General features: G+C 30.6%; 1 protein-coding gene across 8 annotated transcripts in view; it reads right to left on the minus strand.

Annotated features, from left to right (window-relative positions):
• Positions 1-1,508: 1,508 nt before the first annotated feature.
• Positions 1,509-19,193, minus strand: part of LOC127289513 (caspase-3-like) — a 30,505-nt gene continuing 12,820 nt past the window's right edge. For 4 of the 8 annotated variants that reach the window (XM_051317481.1, XM_051317484.1, XM_051317483.1 and 1 more), the window contains exons 6-8: positions 18,665-18,829; positions 17,335-17,534; positions 5,761-6,436 (exon numbers count right to left, since the gene is read on the minus strand). In XM_051317481.1, the coding sequence (XP_051173438.1) occupies positions 6,269-6,436; positions 17,335-17,534; positions 18,665-18,829 (533 nt within the window). In that variant the 3' untranslated portion in view covers positions 5,761-6,268. Of the gene's footprint in view, positions 1,597-4,199; positions 4,515-5,760; positions 6,437-10,898; positions 10,955-17,334; positions 17,535-18,664; positions 18,830-19,193 lie in introns of those variants that run through there. The other 4 variants (XM_051317486.1, XM_051317485.1, XM_051317487.1 and 1 more) reach the window with 4 other exon arrangements.

Genomic DNA, 19,193 nt, shown 5'->3' on the forward strand with positions numbered 1-19,193 from the left:
GTATAGTATATACATACATGCACATGACTATGGATTTATGATGACAATGGAACCAGAAGCTTTATCCGAGAGTAGCATTTTGTCATATTGTATCTATCGGAATCGTGGCTGCTGCTGTTGGCGGGTGGAAAAAAGTCAGGGAGTATGCACAAGAGACACTACATAACCAACATATAGGGGTTCGTACATAGGGAGAGTTTATGGGGGTTCTGAGTATATTTCCTGATTGAGCGAACTAATCCACGCAAAGGAGGTTTTATCGTCCAAGTATACCTAATCGGAGGGGTCTTCGATTTCTTTCTTACTCCGTCGTTTACGACTTGAAATTGTTCTCATAAAGACTCTATCAGTTGCAAAATCCTTTATTCCCCTTTTTCGTACAAAAAATCGTATTTTTCATGATTTGTAACTTTTATCAATTTATTGATTCCTCAAGATTGTATTAAACTGAAATTCATTTATACTTTTTTCTAATTTCGGTATCATTATACAAATAAATTTTTTTCTGTTTAAACTAAAAGTATTATTTTTATTATAAAGCTTATAATTAAAATTACGAAATATTTTCTGTTCATTTGGAAGAAATTAATAAAAATCAAAACATTTTTCCTTCCTTATTAGAATAAATTCATTCACAATTCATGTTTCTGAGATTAATACCTTTCCTAGTCCTCTTCAATAGTCTTATATCCTAAATACTTTAAGGTATTTAAATATTCTCGAAACCTTTAAAACCTAGTCATAGTCTAATATTTATGTTTTGAATTTGGAAATCCAACTCTTCTAATTTCTTATTTCTAATTCAATGTTTTTGATTTAAATTCATAATCTGATTTTACTTTTAATATTCAAATTTTTTTCTGTTGATGTTCCTAATTAAAATTCCCGATCTTTTTGTTCCAATTCTTAAACTTCTAAACAAAATTTCAAAGTTTCTACCCACAATATCAGTTTTATAACTTGATATTTCAATCCCAATAAATCATAATTCGTATTTCAAAGTTTTTCGTTTAATTTTGAAATATCCAAGATAAGTCCTACAATTTTCTACCCTTGTGTCAAAGTTTCACATTCAATTTTCCAGATTTTTTATTCTAATCTTAAAATTTTACATTGCGAAATATTTATTGGAATTAATTTATTTTGAGAAGGAAAAGGTAATGCAAGATTTAATTTCTATATATTTGTGGGATATTTCGATGTTTCTCGAACATTTAAAAAATGGTACTACCCTATAACAGTAACGGACACTTCAGAATATCCCCTAGACGTCCTACTCTCTAAATCTGAATAAGTGAAATTTCACTTAAAATGTGTCAAAGTCTTCCACGTAGAAAAATAAGTGTATATGCACTTTTAAATAAGTGGTTTTCACTCAAAAATAAGTGAAGTTTCACTTATTTTTAAGTGCATATACACTTATTTTTCTACGTGGAAGACTTTTGACACATTTTAAGTGAAATTTCACTTATTCAGATTTAGCGAGTATCCATATCCGGAAATTTGGATATCCCTGAGACATCCTATGAATGTCCTACTTTCTGGTTATCCCTAAAACATCCGTAGGATATCTTCCCCCACAGCACCGAAACTTTCCTGAAAATTAAGTAAATATTTACTTGTAAAATTTGGAATATTTAATTGCAATGTTTATTGAAAGTTATGTAAAGATTTAAATGTCCCACTTGAATAAACGTTAAGCGCGATACTTTCCTGAACATTTATTTAATCGGGACATTTAAACCTTTACACAATTTTCATTAAACTTTGTAATTAAACATTCTAAATATATATAAGGGGTAAAATTCCTGTAGCGAACTAAGTAAAAAAAAGTTGATCGGATCGGGCACATAGTTAAGCTCTAGGGGTGAGTAATTTAACTACGAAGTATTGTTAGGTTTTTTTAAAAACTGTCGGAGAGAGGGGGTTGAATTTTTTTGAAAAATTTAAACATTGAATTTTTGAAGACTTGTAACTTTTAAACAAAAAGAAAAAGAGAAAAAATTTGTTCTATATGTTTTCGAAAGGTTTTTTCTTGCTCTTTCGAATGCTGCAAAAAATTTTTTTAAAAATTCAAATTTTGACCCTTTTTTTGAAAATTAAACTTTTTTTCGAATTTTTTTTTAAGTTCGATCGTTTTTATTTTTTTTTATATATTTTTTTTTAAAGCTAAAAATGTGTATTTTCACCACAAAAAATATTGAGATGTCCTTTTTTGTTATTTTCGAGATATTAATTATTTAATTAATTAATGATAATAAATAATTATATATTTTATAAACCAATAAAGGTTTCGTAATTCTGACGTTACTAAATGAAAGTTGACAAAATAACATATAGAACAAATTTTTTCTCTTCCTTTTTGTTTAAAAGTTACAAGTCTTCAAAAATTCAATGTTTAAATTTTTCAAAAAAATTTAATCCCCTCCCTCTCCGACAGTTTCTGAAAAAACCTAACAATACTTCGTAGTTAAATTACTCACCCCTAGAGCTTAACTATGTGCAAGTTACAGCCCGATTCGATCAACTTTTTTTTCACTTAGTTCGCTACAGGAATTTTACCCCATATATGTATTTTTTTAATTCTTTAAATAAATATCCATTACTCAATATAACGTTTACATATTCCTACGTTCTGGTCAAAATTACCTTCCGACTCCACAGTCCTGACAAATAAAAACAAAACGGTATAAGTATAAATAAGGATTTTGTTAAAGATAGTTTCGTTCCCTCGAGAAATAAATATAGGAAGGCACAAATGTGCTAGCGGAGGGGCAATAAAAATAAAATTCCCGTACGTTGCCGGTTATCTGCCGCAAGTTACGATTAAAAGATCGTGCGGAATCTCCGCCCAGGCCATGTCCCGAATTCTCAGTTTTCGTTGAAGCCGTTTCAACGGTTTCTGTCGACTCCTAGGGGACGAATGCATTCCATTCTTGCGTCGACTCTAAGGAATAAACTTCTGAAAGAGCCTTTTATGCACTCGAACTCGTCTTCGACAATTTTATGTTTATCGTAAATAGAGTCATCTAATCTCGAAACAATTTCGATCATTGCAACTTTCTCTCGATCTTTATATACCCACAGAAATTTAGCTGCGAAAGATAAGCAAAAAATATATATGCAATGAATTTAACAGAGGTTTCTTGATTATAATAGTTTCTGAAAATTAGCGAATGAATTAGACGTTTTAAAAGTCAAAAATGTGTCAAAATTTAGCTGTTAAAAAAGGAATTATTTGGAAATTTGTGTTCCTTTTTTACTGAAATCCTTACTTAATATATTTTCTGGAATAACTAAGAGCATTTATATGTATATAATAACGTCTGCAACATATTATAGTAATTAATCTTTTATGGTGAAATGATAATAAAAATTTATAGGATTCTGTTTAACCAGGAACGGGTTAAAGGTCAAAATTTTTACTGCATTCACCCTAAGTCCAAAAGTATCAGAGTTGACCATTCACCTTGTTATCATACCAGTTCGTATTAACGCACGACTGCTTCCGGTTATTATAGCACGTGTGTGTATACGGAAAAGGGGTGGATAAAGAGAATGAAGCCCTCGATTATATCTGGGTGCGGGGTGGATATCGTCAAAAGGCCGTTTCCCGCCGTCAAGCCGTGTAGGGTCAGAAACGGTTTTGGGAGTATTTTTAAGTCCGTGGACTCAATGTTCCGCGAAATGCGGTAGTTACCCCCCCTAACCCCCTCATCTCTTTCTTCACGACTATTCGTTTTCTTCGTCAGATTCCCTTTTTCTTCTTCTCATCGATCACGAAATACAAATCCATCTATATATGCTCTATATAAATAGTTGACTACAAATCCCCGTGATATACTCTTCATATCTGAAACGCTCTTTTCCTTTCCAAGGACCTATATCGTCAAGATGACAGGGTAGTTTTAAACAATTCGACGATCAGCCCCAACCAAGGGTGAAAACGTATCACCCAGTTCGGGATATATAACCCTGTGATATGAAGGATTTCCTCCACTTTATTGCTCCGCGATAGGAAATATTGAATTAAATTAAACGAATGTTTCTAAATCAAGTACTTTATTCTTATCGATAATTGGAATATGTACTTTATTGTACTGTACTTCTTCTATATATACAAATACATGGACGTATTATTAAGGAAATTCATATTCACATAAGAACATAGATTTCAGTTTAAAATGTTAAGTGTATTGAATGACGAAATGTTTAACGAAATTCAATCGCAAAGTTGGCGCCACGTTCTCTAACGCATAGAAAAGCAGGTCTTACCATTTTTGTAGTACATTCAGCTTTTGTTATAAAACTATATATAATATTGTATAAACAAAACCTTTTCTAGAAATCATATTTTGAATATTAGTATCTGAAAATAAGAATTATAAAATAAAGTAATTTAATAGTGACCAGTATTTACAAAAAAGAACTCCGTTAAATTCACGGCATTTACTTGACAATAGCAATACTGGGGATGGATAATGATCAGTAATGATGCATTTGACTTGACAATCCTGCGAACATTGAAATAGGAAAATTTAGTTAGAAATTGTAAGATTGATGGGATTAATTAAAATTGACGAGTTACTGTTACGGGACAGATTCAACTAACGAGCGTTTACTCTCTCTCTCTCTCCCAAAAGGAAACCAGTAGTGAGAGTCAATCAGACGGCAGTTAACAAATTGTTGGGGTGAATGGAAGGGGTTTGCGGTTTGCGGATGGAGTTAACAGGGAACACATAATACATTGTTACCCCATCTACTCATCCCCTACCACCTCATCGTTTTAGCCTCCCATTAATTCACCCCATGCATCTCTCCGTGCGAATACTCGATAGAGATGACTACCTCATAATTAACATTTACCCTAATGCACGCGCAAACATGAATTATTTTATACATTACAATATTTTCTGACAATAAATATAATATTGAAAAATGATTTTAAAATTTAAACGTTATTTTTATTGTGTTTCAGCATTTAATTTTATAAAATCTGCAATATTGTATTTATTTACAAAAACACACAGCCTTTTACCACTTTTTTGTTTTTTGTTTCGATCTGACAGGAACATTAGAACAATAGAAACTCCAAATGGTCGACATTTTATTTGAACAACTCTCCAAAAAGTCGACATTTTAAATGATCGAAAATAAAAATGGTAGAAACTGTAATTGGTAGAAATTTCTAATGGTCTATTTGAAGTTATTTGAAGTTTCGATCATCTGGAATATCGACTTTTTAGAATTTGGGGAAAAATCATGCGCCTCGAACTAACTCCTTAATATAGACCCGTTGATAATCACGTTGCCTTATCTTTTCGGTCAAGGAGTCTGTGGGGAAGTTTACAGTTAAAAAAACTTCCAGTGATTATTACTATTTAAGAAAGTTTTCTGTAAGGTTTCAGAAAGATTATTCAATTATTTATTGAAATATATTAGTTTTAATTTTAAGAAGAATCTTTCTCGAACTTTACAGAAAACTTCCTTAAATAGTAATAAGCAAATGTCTCACTGGAATTTTGTTCAACTGTAAACTTCCCAACAGACTTCTTAATGGAAAACATATGGAGCACGTGATTATCAAAAAGTCTCTATTAACAATTAAAAATAATTAAACAATTAATAAATTTTTAATTTTTTATATATTGTGGTCTTCTGTGGACCCAAATACGTTTTTATACAAAATCCCAAATAACTTCAATAATATTTACTGAAGATACAACGATTTATGATTAAAAATTGAATAAATATTGCGAATTTAAATTTTTAAGTTTTTTATAATTATTTAATAAAATATTAATTTTATCAAAATATCTCGAAAGAAAAAAGGTGCTCTTTTTAATTTCCTATAAGATTCTACTTTTCAAAAAATAGAATTTCGATTTTTAATTTTTTTCACATTTTTGATCGTTTGACTGTCTTTAGAGCAAGTAGGCGAGCGTATGTCCCCTTATTGTATAAAATATCTTTCTTTCAGTACATAAGTTTTTTTATTTTTCTTTATTTCCTTACTTTTAGTATCATAATATATGCCGCACTTTATGCGCATGCGCAATGTTTTGATAAATTTTTTTACATGTTTCCAGTAAATTTCAATGCAATTATTAATTTTTATATAAAATAGTATAGCTTTATGTTGAAATTTTATATAAGACGAGAATTTTATAAGACAGCAAAATTCACACGTTGATCGATTGTAACTTTTATGTATAACGTGGGTCGTATGAATTTACAATAAGAATTTCTTACAGTGTAATAAACATTCTTAATTAAAGTCAGAGACTACTTTTGAATAGATTGTCTTTGTATTATTGGTTTTCATACTTTTGGCGACAAAAAATCTGCAGGAAAATTTAAAATTAAAAGAATTTCCAGTGAGACATTTGATTAATAATAAGGATGTATAATCGTTTATCCATGGAAATGCATTCCTCTAGAAAAAATAATTAATTAACATTTAAATAATTAAAAAAGGGGCAGTTGTGGTAAATGGGGACAAGAGGTTTTATGCATTGCCAAAAGCTTTTATCTTGACAATTGGCAGCAAGATAAAAAAAGTTATCGCTCAATGCATAAAAACTTGAAAATCAAAGTCAAACTGTTTCAGTACTTTGGCTCGCATTTCAAAGAAAACATACTTAAAAATCAAACCAAATTTTTTTCTTACTCCTTATGACTTCCATAACATAAATTCACTTGAATTTTTGATTTTTGTTAATTTGGTTAATAATGACAAGCTGTCTCCATTTACCGTGAGTTTTCAAATTTTTGGGGTAAATGGGGACAACTTGTCATTATTAACCAAATTAACAAAAATCAAAAATTTAAGTGAATTTCTGTTATGGGAGTCATATGGAATAAGAAAAAAATTTGGTATAATTTTTAAGTCTGTTTTTTTCAAATGCGAGACAAAATAGTACAATAAAAAAAAATAAAAAAATCTCAATTGGTTTAACTATTATATATCTACTACAAATTTTTTTCAAGTTTTTTTATCCTTTAATACAGTAATATATACTTAAAGAAACTTTTTTCTTAAAACTTTCTTAGAAACTATGCTGTCCCCATTTACCCCAAATTTTATGAAATTTTCTAAATTTTGGGGTAAATGGGGACAGTCAGTTTCATGCGTTTAAAGCTTATCTAAATTTTTTTCTGCTGCATAAAATTAATCTTGGGAATGTAAATAAAAACTTAAAAAAAATAAACCCGCAAATATTACCTTTTAAAGGATGAAACTTATGTAATTTGTGAAAAATAGCGATTTTGTCCCCATTTACCCCAACTGACCCTAATTTTATTAATTATACTTTCTGAATGATAAAATATCAATTTTGAAGAAAAAAATTTAAAGCCTACACGGAGAGAAATATGTTACGAATATCTCACAAGACTTACGCGTGCGCTTTTCTCATGAGCTTCATTTGCTAATATCGCAAAGACTTGTGCTAATTTTGCACAGCTTGTGCGAGTTTTGCTCGGTAGCCATGAAAAATCAGCATGGATTTCTTGCAATTTACGCAAAGTTGTGTCTGTGCTATTTTCGAACGGACTGCTCATGCGTAACAGTTTTCTCTCCGTGTACAATGAGAGAAAAATTAAGGCTTTATAGTATGAAAGACTATTCTGCTACTTTTGTATGAACTTTTCTTAATAATGGAGCAAATATTTGAGAATTTTTAGTATAATATTTGTCCGTACTAAAGATACATAGTATATATACTTTTATAGTAAGAAAGATGTGATTTAATAGCAACAACGCCAATCGGAGATCGCACCTAGCTCATCCTACTACGATTGCAGAAGTACTATGCTTTTTCGGTATTAGACTCTTGCAATTGACGATTAGGCCACGCCTACCTACTCGCCAGTAGACCTTTTCATGCTGGTCATTCTGTCCTCTTCCAACTCATGCGTCATAATATGCGCTAGATAAGGACAGAACGATCAGCATGAAAAGGTCTTTTTCGGTCAAGAGTAATACCGAAAAAGCATAGAACTTCTGCAATCGTAGTAGGATGAGCTAAGTGCGATCTCCGCTTGGCGCGACTGCATTTAAGGTATAATGAGTATACTATAAGAGGCTACATGACAAACTTTATCAGCATAGACAAGTTTCATAGTAAAAAGACATAAGTTTATACCAAAATTACTCAAATATTACGCATATGTAGCATATAAAAGTTTTGCGCGTTAAATGTAAATTTTTCTATACTATAAAAGGTTGATTTTTCTCTCCGTGTACAAAATTTATTTGTCTATGGGTGATTCTCCGCGTAGCGTACAATTTGGTTTCTGTTATTATAGAATTTTTTTCCAATTAAAATTACCCACGTGGAAGCGTTACCGGTAAAATCCGCGGAAATTCCGCGGAGTGACTCCGCGGAGATTCCGCGGATTTTCCGCAAATTTTTTTTACCGGTAGTTTTGTGCGGAACAAGTAAAAATTAAGCACTAGGAAGTCATAAATGGTCCACCGGGTATCCAGATGAATGCAGGTCAACATCTTTAGGTAGATTGTTTTAATTAACGAAAATATTACATCAGGAAATCACCATTGTCTGGATCAATTCAGGCCAACATCTTCAGGAAAGTTTACCTCAAATAGTGAAAATAATACACTAGGAAGTCAATAAATTCCAGGTAGATCTTGATAAACTTTTTCTTGGAGGATTCTAGAAACGAAAATTAAAATTTCCAAGAGTTTCTCGAAAATATTTTAACGTCAGACGACTTGAACTTGAACTTGGAAGTTTTACCGACAAAATAGGTAAGTTTATTAGTATGCCCTGTATACAATAGGTGATTTTCTAGTACTTTTTTCAACATTTGAAATTAATTTCTTCGAAAACGATGACTTGAATCGATCCGGAAAGTAGGCTATTTTCTGGTGTATTTTATTACTATTTAAAGCTAATTTTCCCGAAGAACTTGCCTGGACCTACCCGGAACTTTCTTAACTTCCTGGTGTATTACTTCCACTATTTGAGGTAAGCTTTCCCGAAGATGTTGACCTGAATTGATCCAGACAATGGTGAATTCCTGGTGTAATATTTTCGTTAATTAACACAATCTCCCTAAAGATGTTGACCTGCATTCACCTGGATACCCGGTGGACCATTTATGATTTGCCAGTGCCTAATTTTTACGTATTCCGCACAAAATTACCGGTAAAAAAAATTTGCGGAAAATCCGCGGAATCTCCGCGTAGTCACTCCGCGGAGCCACTCCGCGGACTTTCCGCGGATTTTACCGGTAACGCTTCCACGTGGGTAAAATCATAATATAACTTTCAAGTATGATAGTCAAGAATGAAATATCTGTAATGGGCCGGACAAATTGTTTATAATTTTGGTATATTTTAAACAAATTAGATGTAAATGCATGCATGTAATATAATGAGCTATTTTGGTACTTAATAAAAATTTGAAATAATTTTTAATATTATAACAAACAAAATTTAAAAATAAAAAATATAATTTTGAAAATTTATGTGGTAATTTATGGAAATTTGTGAGGTAATTTATAATTGTAATACAAACAAAATTTAAGATTTAAAAATTATTGCAGGAAATTTATGCGGTAATATATGAAATTTTTAAGGTAACTGATAATGTATAAAAGAAAATTTTAAAAACTAATTTTGAAAATTTATAGTTTATAGGGTAATTTATGGAAACTTATGTGGTAATTTATGAAAATTTAATGGAAATATATGTTGTAATGTTGTGAATTATTTTTAAAAACATTTATCATAATTTTTACACATCACATTCAATGAAAGACGGCCAAATGGCTTCCTCATAATGTTGAGGCTTTCCCATGACGCACATACATTATTTAATTAAAAAATTTTTTTATTTTTTTGATTTCTTGTAAAATATGTAAAGACTTCCCCATGAAGATTCTGTAATTCCCTATGTAAAATTGGCGCTATGAACGTGTAAAAACAAAAAAATCAATCATAAAGAACTCTATTGCTGCTTCTGCTAAAGTATAACTAAATTCTGATTTGATTTTTATGAAATATTTTAATTTTTTTAAAAAAGCTTCCTTATGATGCTCAATACTAGGGACAAGAATTAGCATCGAAAAAAAGATTAAAAAAATTAATTTTTTTAACAACCAATTTTTTTTCTGAATTCTACAAACTTGGACAATAAAAAAATGTTACGCATCCCAAGTAGAAATATCCGTAGCTCGCCGTAATTAAACACCGGCATGGTACTCTGCCGCCCCAACAAGAATAACCGTATCTGCATTTAGGATGAGTCACCTACTTGCCACTGCCACTGCCACCAATAAGTGACTTAACCAAAATGTAGTTACTGCTACTCTTGTTGGGACGGCAGTACTGATCCAATACTGGCTGTCGGTATTGACTTTCAGTACTGGCAGTGTACTGACTAATACACCGAATCAGTACTATGTCGGAGGTAAAAAAATATTAAAACCAGTACTGGCAGTACACTGTCATTCACACCGAATCAGTACTATGTCGGTGATAAAAAACATTAAATGAAAAAGTCTTTAAATTATTTCAATAGGTAGAAAACGATGATTTTTTATTTTAAAAAATGTATATTAATTTCTTTCGAATACTTTCCCTCAAAATTTTGGATGTAATTGTAATGTATTATTATATACACTAGAGTCTCCGAAGAGAGGACAGAAAGAGTCTTGGACCTCTCTACGGAATTCGTCCTTGACGCCGAAAATTGTAAACACTCCAGGGCCGTATATCGTATCACAGAGATGTGTTTTTTTTAACAGAATACATTCTGTTACGTATGTAAAACACTACGCGAGAAAGGTACACTAAAAACAAACGCTCCTGAGTTCACGTTCCTCTTTCTGATCCCGCCCATCTCTTCCCCCCTCACTCCTTACCGCGCCGCGTCATTACTTAGTCCTCTCTTCAGAAGTCCTCTCTTGGGAGACTCCAGTGTACCTATATAAAATATATTTATGTTTTTTTAGTTATTTTAGTACTCATTGAAATATGTGCATTAAGTTATTTATCATGCATACAATAACAATAAGTTGAGAATTTTTTTCTAATAGTTTTAAAAATAAAGCAAATGTAATTTTTTCACTGTAATTTTTAAATATTATTAATAATTAAATATTAAATTTAAAAAATTTTTCACCATTCATATTTTACAGTCGTCTTTTATTAACTTATTTTTAATTTTATGTAATTCATCAATCATTTTTGTCTGTTTTAATATTATTTACGGTAAAAATAATTTATTAAAAATATTTAACTGAAATTAATATCCAGTTTTATTTCATTAAATCTTTGTAAAAATTGAAAAAATTTTATGAGTTTAAAAAATTTAAGAATAAATTCATTTTATTTTCGTGATCAATAGATAATACAAACTTTGAAATCAAAACTTTTGTATTAGGTGAACTACTTCAAGTCAGCACTTCAAGCCAGCGCGGCTGTGAGGTATGCGTATCTGACTTGCGTTCTAATGGTGATTCCAGAAATTGAACGCGCGTCTGACGCGCGACAATTGATCGTACGTATACGGAGCAGTATACGTATTATGCGAGAGAGTCCGTCTGTTGTAGTACAGAAAAGTACGCTCCGTATACGTACGATCAATTGTCGCGCGTCAGACGCGCGTTCCATTTGTGGAATCACCATAAGGGTTTAGGGTTCGATCCCCCATGCGTGCGAGATTTTTCGTTCTTAGTTTTAAGTGTTATAAGTACAATATTTGTTCATGTGTAATATCAATTATTAAATAATTATTAAATTAAGTATAAGTGCAAAGTAAAAAAAATTAAATATTATGAATTTAAAAAAATAAAAAAATTTACAACACAAATTATTTTTTGTAAAATAATTTATTAAAAATAAAATAATTTAATTAATATAAATGATAATTAGTATTTTAATTATTTATTGTTAATAATATTTTATATATTCTAAATAACATTAACTATTATTGGCTTCACATTACCTGTTCGTGGTAAAAATGGGAGTAATAAGCTAATAAGGATGAAATTTGCATTGGAAAGCGTGTTTTAGCATTTTGTAAAAAAGTGAGATTTTAAGTCCGGATGAGTACTTTGCCAGTATTATGCCAGTATTATTCTAGTACTACGTTAGTACTGGTGAGCGGGACAAAATCAGTACTGGACAGCGTTACCAGCCAGGGTTGGTCCACTACTGGCCCAGTACGGCAGTCAGTACCGTTATACTGACTGGCAGTGTTGGGTCAGTACTATGCCAGTGGCACATTTCTACTTGGGATTTATGTCAATTAACTTTGATTAGGAAATAGGATAGCATAACATATGCGACTCTTTTTAAGCTCAGGTTTTTTATGTGTCTATAATTATAAATATCTACTTTATTCTATACAAAATTATTGAAAATATTTTTTTCATTTTTATACCAATACTTTATTTTACGTTACAGTTTACTTATTAGAATTTTGGAAATTCTTCCACATGTGATGTGTTCGTGCCATATAACGTTAATAAGGATTTATTTGACATGTCATTAACACTTTTAGAAAGTCATTATTAAAAATTATATATGAGATCCGAGCAATAAATGTATAAAAACTGAATTCCTGGATTTTGCTCTTTAAATTGTCGACCTACTGCAAAAAGTCATACAATATATATACACCCTTATAACATTTTAAAAACGAAAACTCACAGTTTGCGGATAAAATTTTGATATATTTTCAAGCTCAAAAGTGCGGGATGAAATATTTTATGAGGGCCATTATACAAAATATCGATATCATATATAATATGGGGGATTGTCTGTCGCGCGTCGCGCGCCCCTTAACTTCATTTGGTGGCGCGAACTTTCACTGAAGGGTGCAATTCAGTTTTAAAGGCATTCGAATAAAGTGAGTAAGAGTCAGAAGGAGAGAAAAAGAAAGAAAATAGAATGTGTGTGTGTGATTTTCACCCTCCCGCAATTTCTCGCCGTTTAAAAAGTACAAAGCCTTGGCTTATCTAGAGTGCAGAACGGGAACCCGCACCAACGAGTCGAGCTAATGGAAACAAATTCAAAAGTGATGCCAAATTTAATTTCAAGGGCGGTACCAGAGATCCTTGAAATATTATATTCATATCCACCAGACAAATAGGGGAGAATTGTCTAAATCGTATCTTTTAAGGTTTAACGCAGAAATTGCAAATCACAGAATCAGAGAGTTATTTTATTAGTTTCTTTGAAAGAGCGCGTTGTTTTAAACACTCCCAAAGTTTTTAATTTGACGGTAATGTAAATTCTTTCAACTTTTCTCCCTTAAACCTTTTGAAAAATAAGACTCTAAATTAATTTTTCCATATTCTATAATTTAAATCACAAAGTAGACAAGATTGTTTAATTAATATTTCAAAGTTTTCGTAAAATTGCAAGTCATTATTCTTAGCGGAAAAAACATGTTAATATAATATCAGTGTTTTAAGTTAATTTAATTTCTTCTTTTGGTAGTATTGACCGTCACTTAATAGTGAGTCCAATTGATACTTTCGTAAAATTAAATCAACCTTTTTTGAAGTAATTATTTATACTCCAAGAGTCGAATATTGGATCCTGAATGCCGACAGAAGTGTTATATGTATGTATGTATATAATATATATATCAACTACATTGGACGAGAGACTCTGTTCTTCGGATATTAAACTTTGAAGATACCGCTTTCGAAGCCGATACACTGAGTCAGCAAATGTCATTAATAACTCACGAGAAGATTGATAAAGCGTTAAATATCCAGTTGCTCAAGTACACGTCATTACCTCAACTCATCGCTAATTCTAAACGATATGAACCTATTTTCTTCCGCCAAACATTCGACAATTAATAACGTGGTTATCATTTTTATATAATTTAACTAAAAACCTTTATTATTATTATAGTTATTTTAAAACTAACACAAATAACTTTTAAAATTGTAATACTTAACAATAACATTCTCAGATAATTTAGAAATTAAGTATATCGATAAATTTAATCGACAAATAATTATTAAAATTAAATTTTATTTCTGAACAAATAAGCCACCTAAGTAGCACATAACATTACATTAATATAAAAGTAATGTCATATTAAAATGTCTGCCTCAGGGAAATAGTTCGGGTTAATATTACAATAATAAATAATAAATAACATATAATAATCTCCCTATTCATTCATTCATTCCGTCTGAACGAACTTCAAGTTAGTCGTTTTTGCGTTCCATTTATTTTTCTAAAATTTTGACAATACTCGATATTCGTAATATTTTATGGTTAACGCGACGGATCAGCATCAGTTTATATTTCCTACTTGGTATTTATAGAAAAATAAGTTTCAATTACACCGGCAAGCAAAAAAAAATTTCAATTGCCAGGACTTCCATGTGGTAGGTTCTATTCCTTAATATTATAATTTGTGTTTGGCGCCGTCCATAAATTACGTTTTGGGGTACAGGGAGAGTTCGAGAAAATGTTATCATTTGTTATATGGGATGGGATACAATTTACTCACAATCAGTGAATTGTTATTATTATTATTATTATTTTAATAATTTAAGCACCTAACCATAAAAACTTACATTTTTATTGAAAATAAAAAGAGTAATATGTAAAAAACGGTTTCTTTCTTAATTATTTGTGCAAATTGAAAATCAAATATCGGGATCGAGGGATCTCTTACAATTTTATTAAAGATAATTTTTAAAACATTCTAAAATCGGTTGAGATTTTTAAGCTCTAGACTGTTTTTCAGGAATATAAAGACAATAGTCCAAGGTATGTTACATATAAATTTCATTATAATCTCTGCTAAAGAAAGTATAAAAACCGCTGCCAAGTTGAAGTATGAACTTTTTGTGTTCATTTTATGAACACTTTGCTTCCCCATGGAGATTTTTTTTTATCAATTTATGGTAACTTATTTGGTATTATAATAATTTTAAGAAGGTGTTAAGTTGTATTTTTGGGTATTTGCAGAGATAGATTTTTAACATCAATAACTTCGTAATATTTCACAATAAAAGGTTCAATAAGGTCAATTGATTCGTTTTTAAATATTCTCCAAGTTGTTCGTAATACTTTTAAAGATACATAAATATTTTTTAATAAATAAGGCAAAGAAGGTAAGTTTTTAAAAATTTTAAATTTCAAAAACTTAATAACTCTGGATAAAATAACAGTAGGATATTCGCTATAATAGGTTAAAAGATGCGTCTTGAAAAACTCTACAAAACTAGAGATAAATAGCTATTGGTGTCAATTCATTTTTTTAAGTTATGGGCAAAAAACGTTTTTCTTTAATTTTTAAAAATTCAATAACTTTGGATAGAATATCAGTAGAATGTTCGCTAACATCTCAACAAATGCGTCTTAAAAAATTCTACAAAATAAAAGAAAAATATTCATAGGTGTCCTAACATTTTTTATAACTTATGGGCAAAAAACGATTTTTTAAAAAATTTTAAATGAAAAAAAAAAAGTGTTAATCCCTTTAGCTCTTATAGTATTCGAGATATTTAAGAAAATGTAGTGTATATATATACACACACAAGGAACGACATTTTTTAAAAATGTGATTTTTGGATTCCTGAGGTCGAAAAACATAAAGATACATCAAAAAAATTAAGATCGAAAAATTTCGGTATTACAATTACAAATTGTTTATAAAATTGTTATTAAAAATTTTTGAAATTTTTTTTTCACAATTAAGTTTATATAAAAGAGTGGATATTCATTGACTACCAAAAAATTGTCAATAATTTCTAGCAAACGAAATTTAAGTTATTAATTTTTTCTAAAAATGATGCAAATATTTGTTATTGTAAAAGAAGATTATAAAAATTTTAGTTTTGTAAAACCGTTTAAAATGTTTTTTTGATTCGTTGTGAGCTATAGATTATCGCGAAAGAGAGAAATAGAGAGACACTAATAATTAGTGTCTCTCTATTTCTTTTTTTTTTATTTTTTTATAGACTTTAAAATGCCAAAAAAAAAATCAGTTTTGCTAAATGTTTATATTTTGTAGATTTACATTTTCTATAAATATTTCATTGTAGAAGAAAATTTTAAATAAATATTTTTTTCAAAAAATGTAAATTAATTGATAACACAGCCCCACCAAAAAAAGTCGGGGTTCGGGGATCAGAGTACCCTACCCCCATGAATTTTGGGCCGTTGAACACGAATTTGAAGTTCATTTTGCTCCTGGGGGTCTGGATATCTTTTAACGTCAAAAAACTTGTCAAATTTTTTTTTTAAATTGGATTTATATGAAACTTGATATCCAGGGGTTTTTGAGGTCGCTGATTACGAATCTGATGTCAGATTTTTAAAATTCAAAATAGCGGACGAATTTTTAAAAATTTATTGAATTCCCTTGAAACTTATTACTCAGGGATTTTCAAGGTCGCTGATTACAAATCTGAAGTCAGATTTTCAATATTCAAAATGGCGGATCCAATAAGGTGGAGAAATTTTTATAAATTCATTGAATTCGATTGAAACTTGTTACACGGGGATTTTCGAGGTCGCTGATTACGAATCTGTAGTCAGATTTTCAAAATTCAAAATGGCCGATCCAATATAGTGGTTAAATATTTTGAAAATTGGTGATTTTTTAAGAAATTTTCTTAAAGATTGATATATTTTCATGAATTTGTTACTTGGAGGTAAGTATATTGTATGCGACGTGCTATTTAAGAAGAACTACCTACTACGAATAGAACTTTAGTCCAAAGTAGTGAAATAATTTCTTATTTGTGTCTGCGTCCAAGGCACCTCCACGTGGTGACGGTGGGCAACGGAGTTTGTCCGCTCTCCGGCTAAGTCCCTAAATAACGGCCTAGATGCCGTCATGGCAGACATAGATAAGAAACAATTACGAGACAGGGATTCTAAAACCCATAGAATCGGCGGCTAAGGATGAGAAAGTGGGCCCGAAGGCTTCTTCATCAAATGACCACAGCTTTACATTGGTTGGTGACTTGGCGAATGTAAAGTATGAAGCCACAAGAAAAAAGTTTCATGAAAATATAGACTATAAATTCATGTTCAGCGACCCAAAATACATGGGGGTAGGGTACTCTGATCTCCGAACCTCGACACTCTTTTTTGAAGGGCTGTGTAATTAGTAAAAATTAACTAGCCATAAGAAGAAAATTAAATTAACTGAAAATTATTAAAAGAGTCGAGTAAATCATTTTACATCTTTAAAATGTTAATATACAAATAAAATCACGACGTGTATCACGCTGCACTATTGTTATAAATATCATTCAAAATAAAACTTATAATAATAATGAAATAAAAATCTAATTTTCTGATTTCGACCTTACTTTCTGAAATATAAAATCCTTAGTTAAACTATCTTCAACAATTTCTGGAATTTGAGTAATATTCGGGTATCGCATTTTGCCTTCACAGACTTCTCCTCTTTGATTAGAAACTATATTTTTGACTTTAAGGGACAACTTTTTCCACGTGATTCTTTCTTCGTCTTCGAGTACTTTACATAATGTTTGAATAAACCAGGAACCTAAAAGAAAAAATTTAAATTCATCAATATAATTTCAACTACATATTAATAATCAATTTCACTTTAATTAATTATGATTTTGACAGATTTCATTAAAAATTATAGGTTGTACGTTAATTTATTTATTTACATTTCGTCAGCCAATCAGCTGTTCTCTTCAGAATATATCAAAGATTATAACTTTAAAACTAATATTTTTTGAAAAACTTCTCAAGGAAGAATATATCTATGTGTATACAGAGTGTATCAAAAAAGCCAAGATTGGATATCTCTTAAAGATTTTATTTTAGAGAAAACCGGTAAAGGAACAAATTGAGTCCTTGGATCTGATCGCGAGTCCCATATTTTAATAGATTTTTTTATTCTGAACAACTTTTTCCCTTGCCGTTTTTCTCTAAAATAAAATCAAGAGATATTCAACCGTCCCGGTTTTTGCTTCCTCTCCTCCCGAGGAAGCTTTGTATTCGTGACGATTTTCGATTTTTTAAAAATGGGTTATATGGGCTTATTTTTATCTAGAATGCATATATTTTAAGTTTTAAACAAATGTCCAGATGTATATGTGTGTGTGTATGTCACAAAATCTTGTGTACAAATTATCTCTAAGGGTGCAGTCCCATGACGGCGCGAATGCAGAATGCAAAGTTGAAAATCATGAGAGTGAAAAGGATAGCGATATTTTTCCATCTCTTTTGCACTCATGGTTTTCGGCTTTGCATTCTGCATTCTCGCCGTCATGGGACTGCATCCTAATACACTTGGATGGATTGTCTTGAAATTTTTTAGGCTTATTACAGTCATCAATATCTAAAATCAGACGCAAGTTCATTTCTATAACATATAAGGGCTGCGCAGTACATTTTTTTACCTTCCAGCTATGGATTCAAATACATATTAAAGGGAACTTGTGTCTAAAATTAAATTAATAATTAATTAGTTTGCAGATAGCTTGCAGTAGACTTGCAGCCGACTTATTGTAAAGTTTGCAAAGGGTGGGACATTGCAAGCTTGCTTCAAACTTGCAAAACTTGCAATGCAAGTCGGATGAGGAAGCTAAATCGTCATGAAATGAACAACTTGTTTTTTGATACACTCTGTATGAAAATAAGGAAATCTTTCACTTTTAGTACCTTGGCCGGTGTTTCTAATACTTTTAAAATTTTTAATAGTCGCAACAAACATTGCTAAATCAGCGAATTGAATGTTGTTCATCAATTTGTGTGTGCTTTGTTTATAAGGACTATCGCTAACAGATAAAATTTCCTCTGACGAAGGTCCATCAGTTGTATCGTGACCTGAAATTAAAATTTTTAAGTTTCAAATTTTAAAAAAATATTTTAAATGAATTGAAGAATGCAAAGGAGGAGGTAAGAAATGGGGCACTGAAAAATAAGAGTGGAGAATTTGGAAAAATGGATGGTAGAACCTCAGCTGAAAAAATCCGCCCGGATTTTTCATGTGAAAATCTATGTGGAATGTTGTAAAAAAATAAATCAAATCGAGAAGTTTAAGAATATAGAAGCAATGATAAAGGTGAAAAAAATGAGGGAAGTAGCAGTGGAAGAAAAAATACATTAACCCCTTCGCAGTCGAGTAGAAAAATCGTTTATGGGCCCAAAACGGTAAAAAAAAAAGTTTCCAAAAAAATTTTATATCATC

The sequence above is a fragment of the Leptopilina boulardi genome, unplaced genomic scaffold (assembly GCF_019393585.1).
Source record: "Leptopilina boulardi isolate dan_hultmark-lab unplaced genomic scaffold, ZJU_Lbou_2.1 LbouV2_44, whole genome shotgun sequence".
NCBI classification, from domain to species: Eukaryota; Metazoa; Arthropoda; class Insecta; order Hymenoptera; family Figitidae; genus Leptopilina; species Leptopilina boulardi.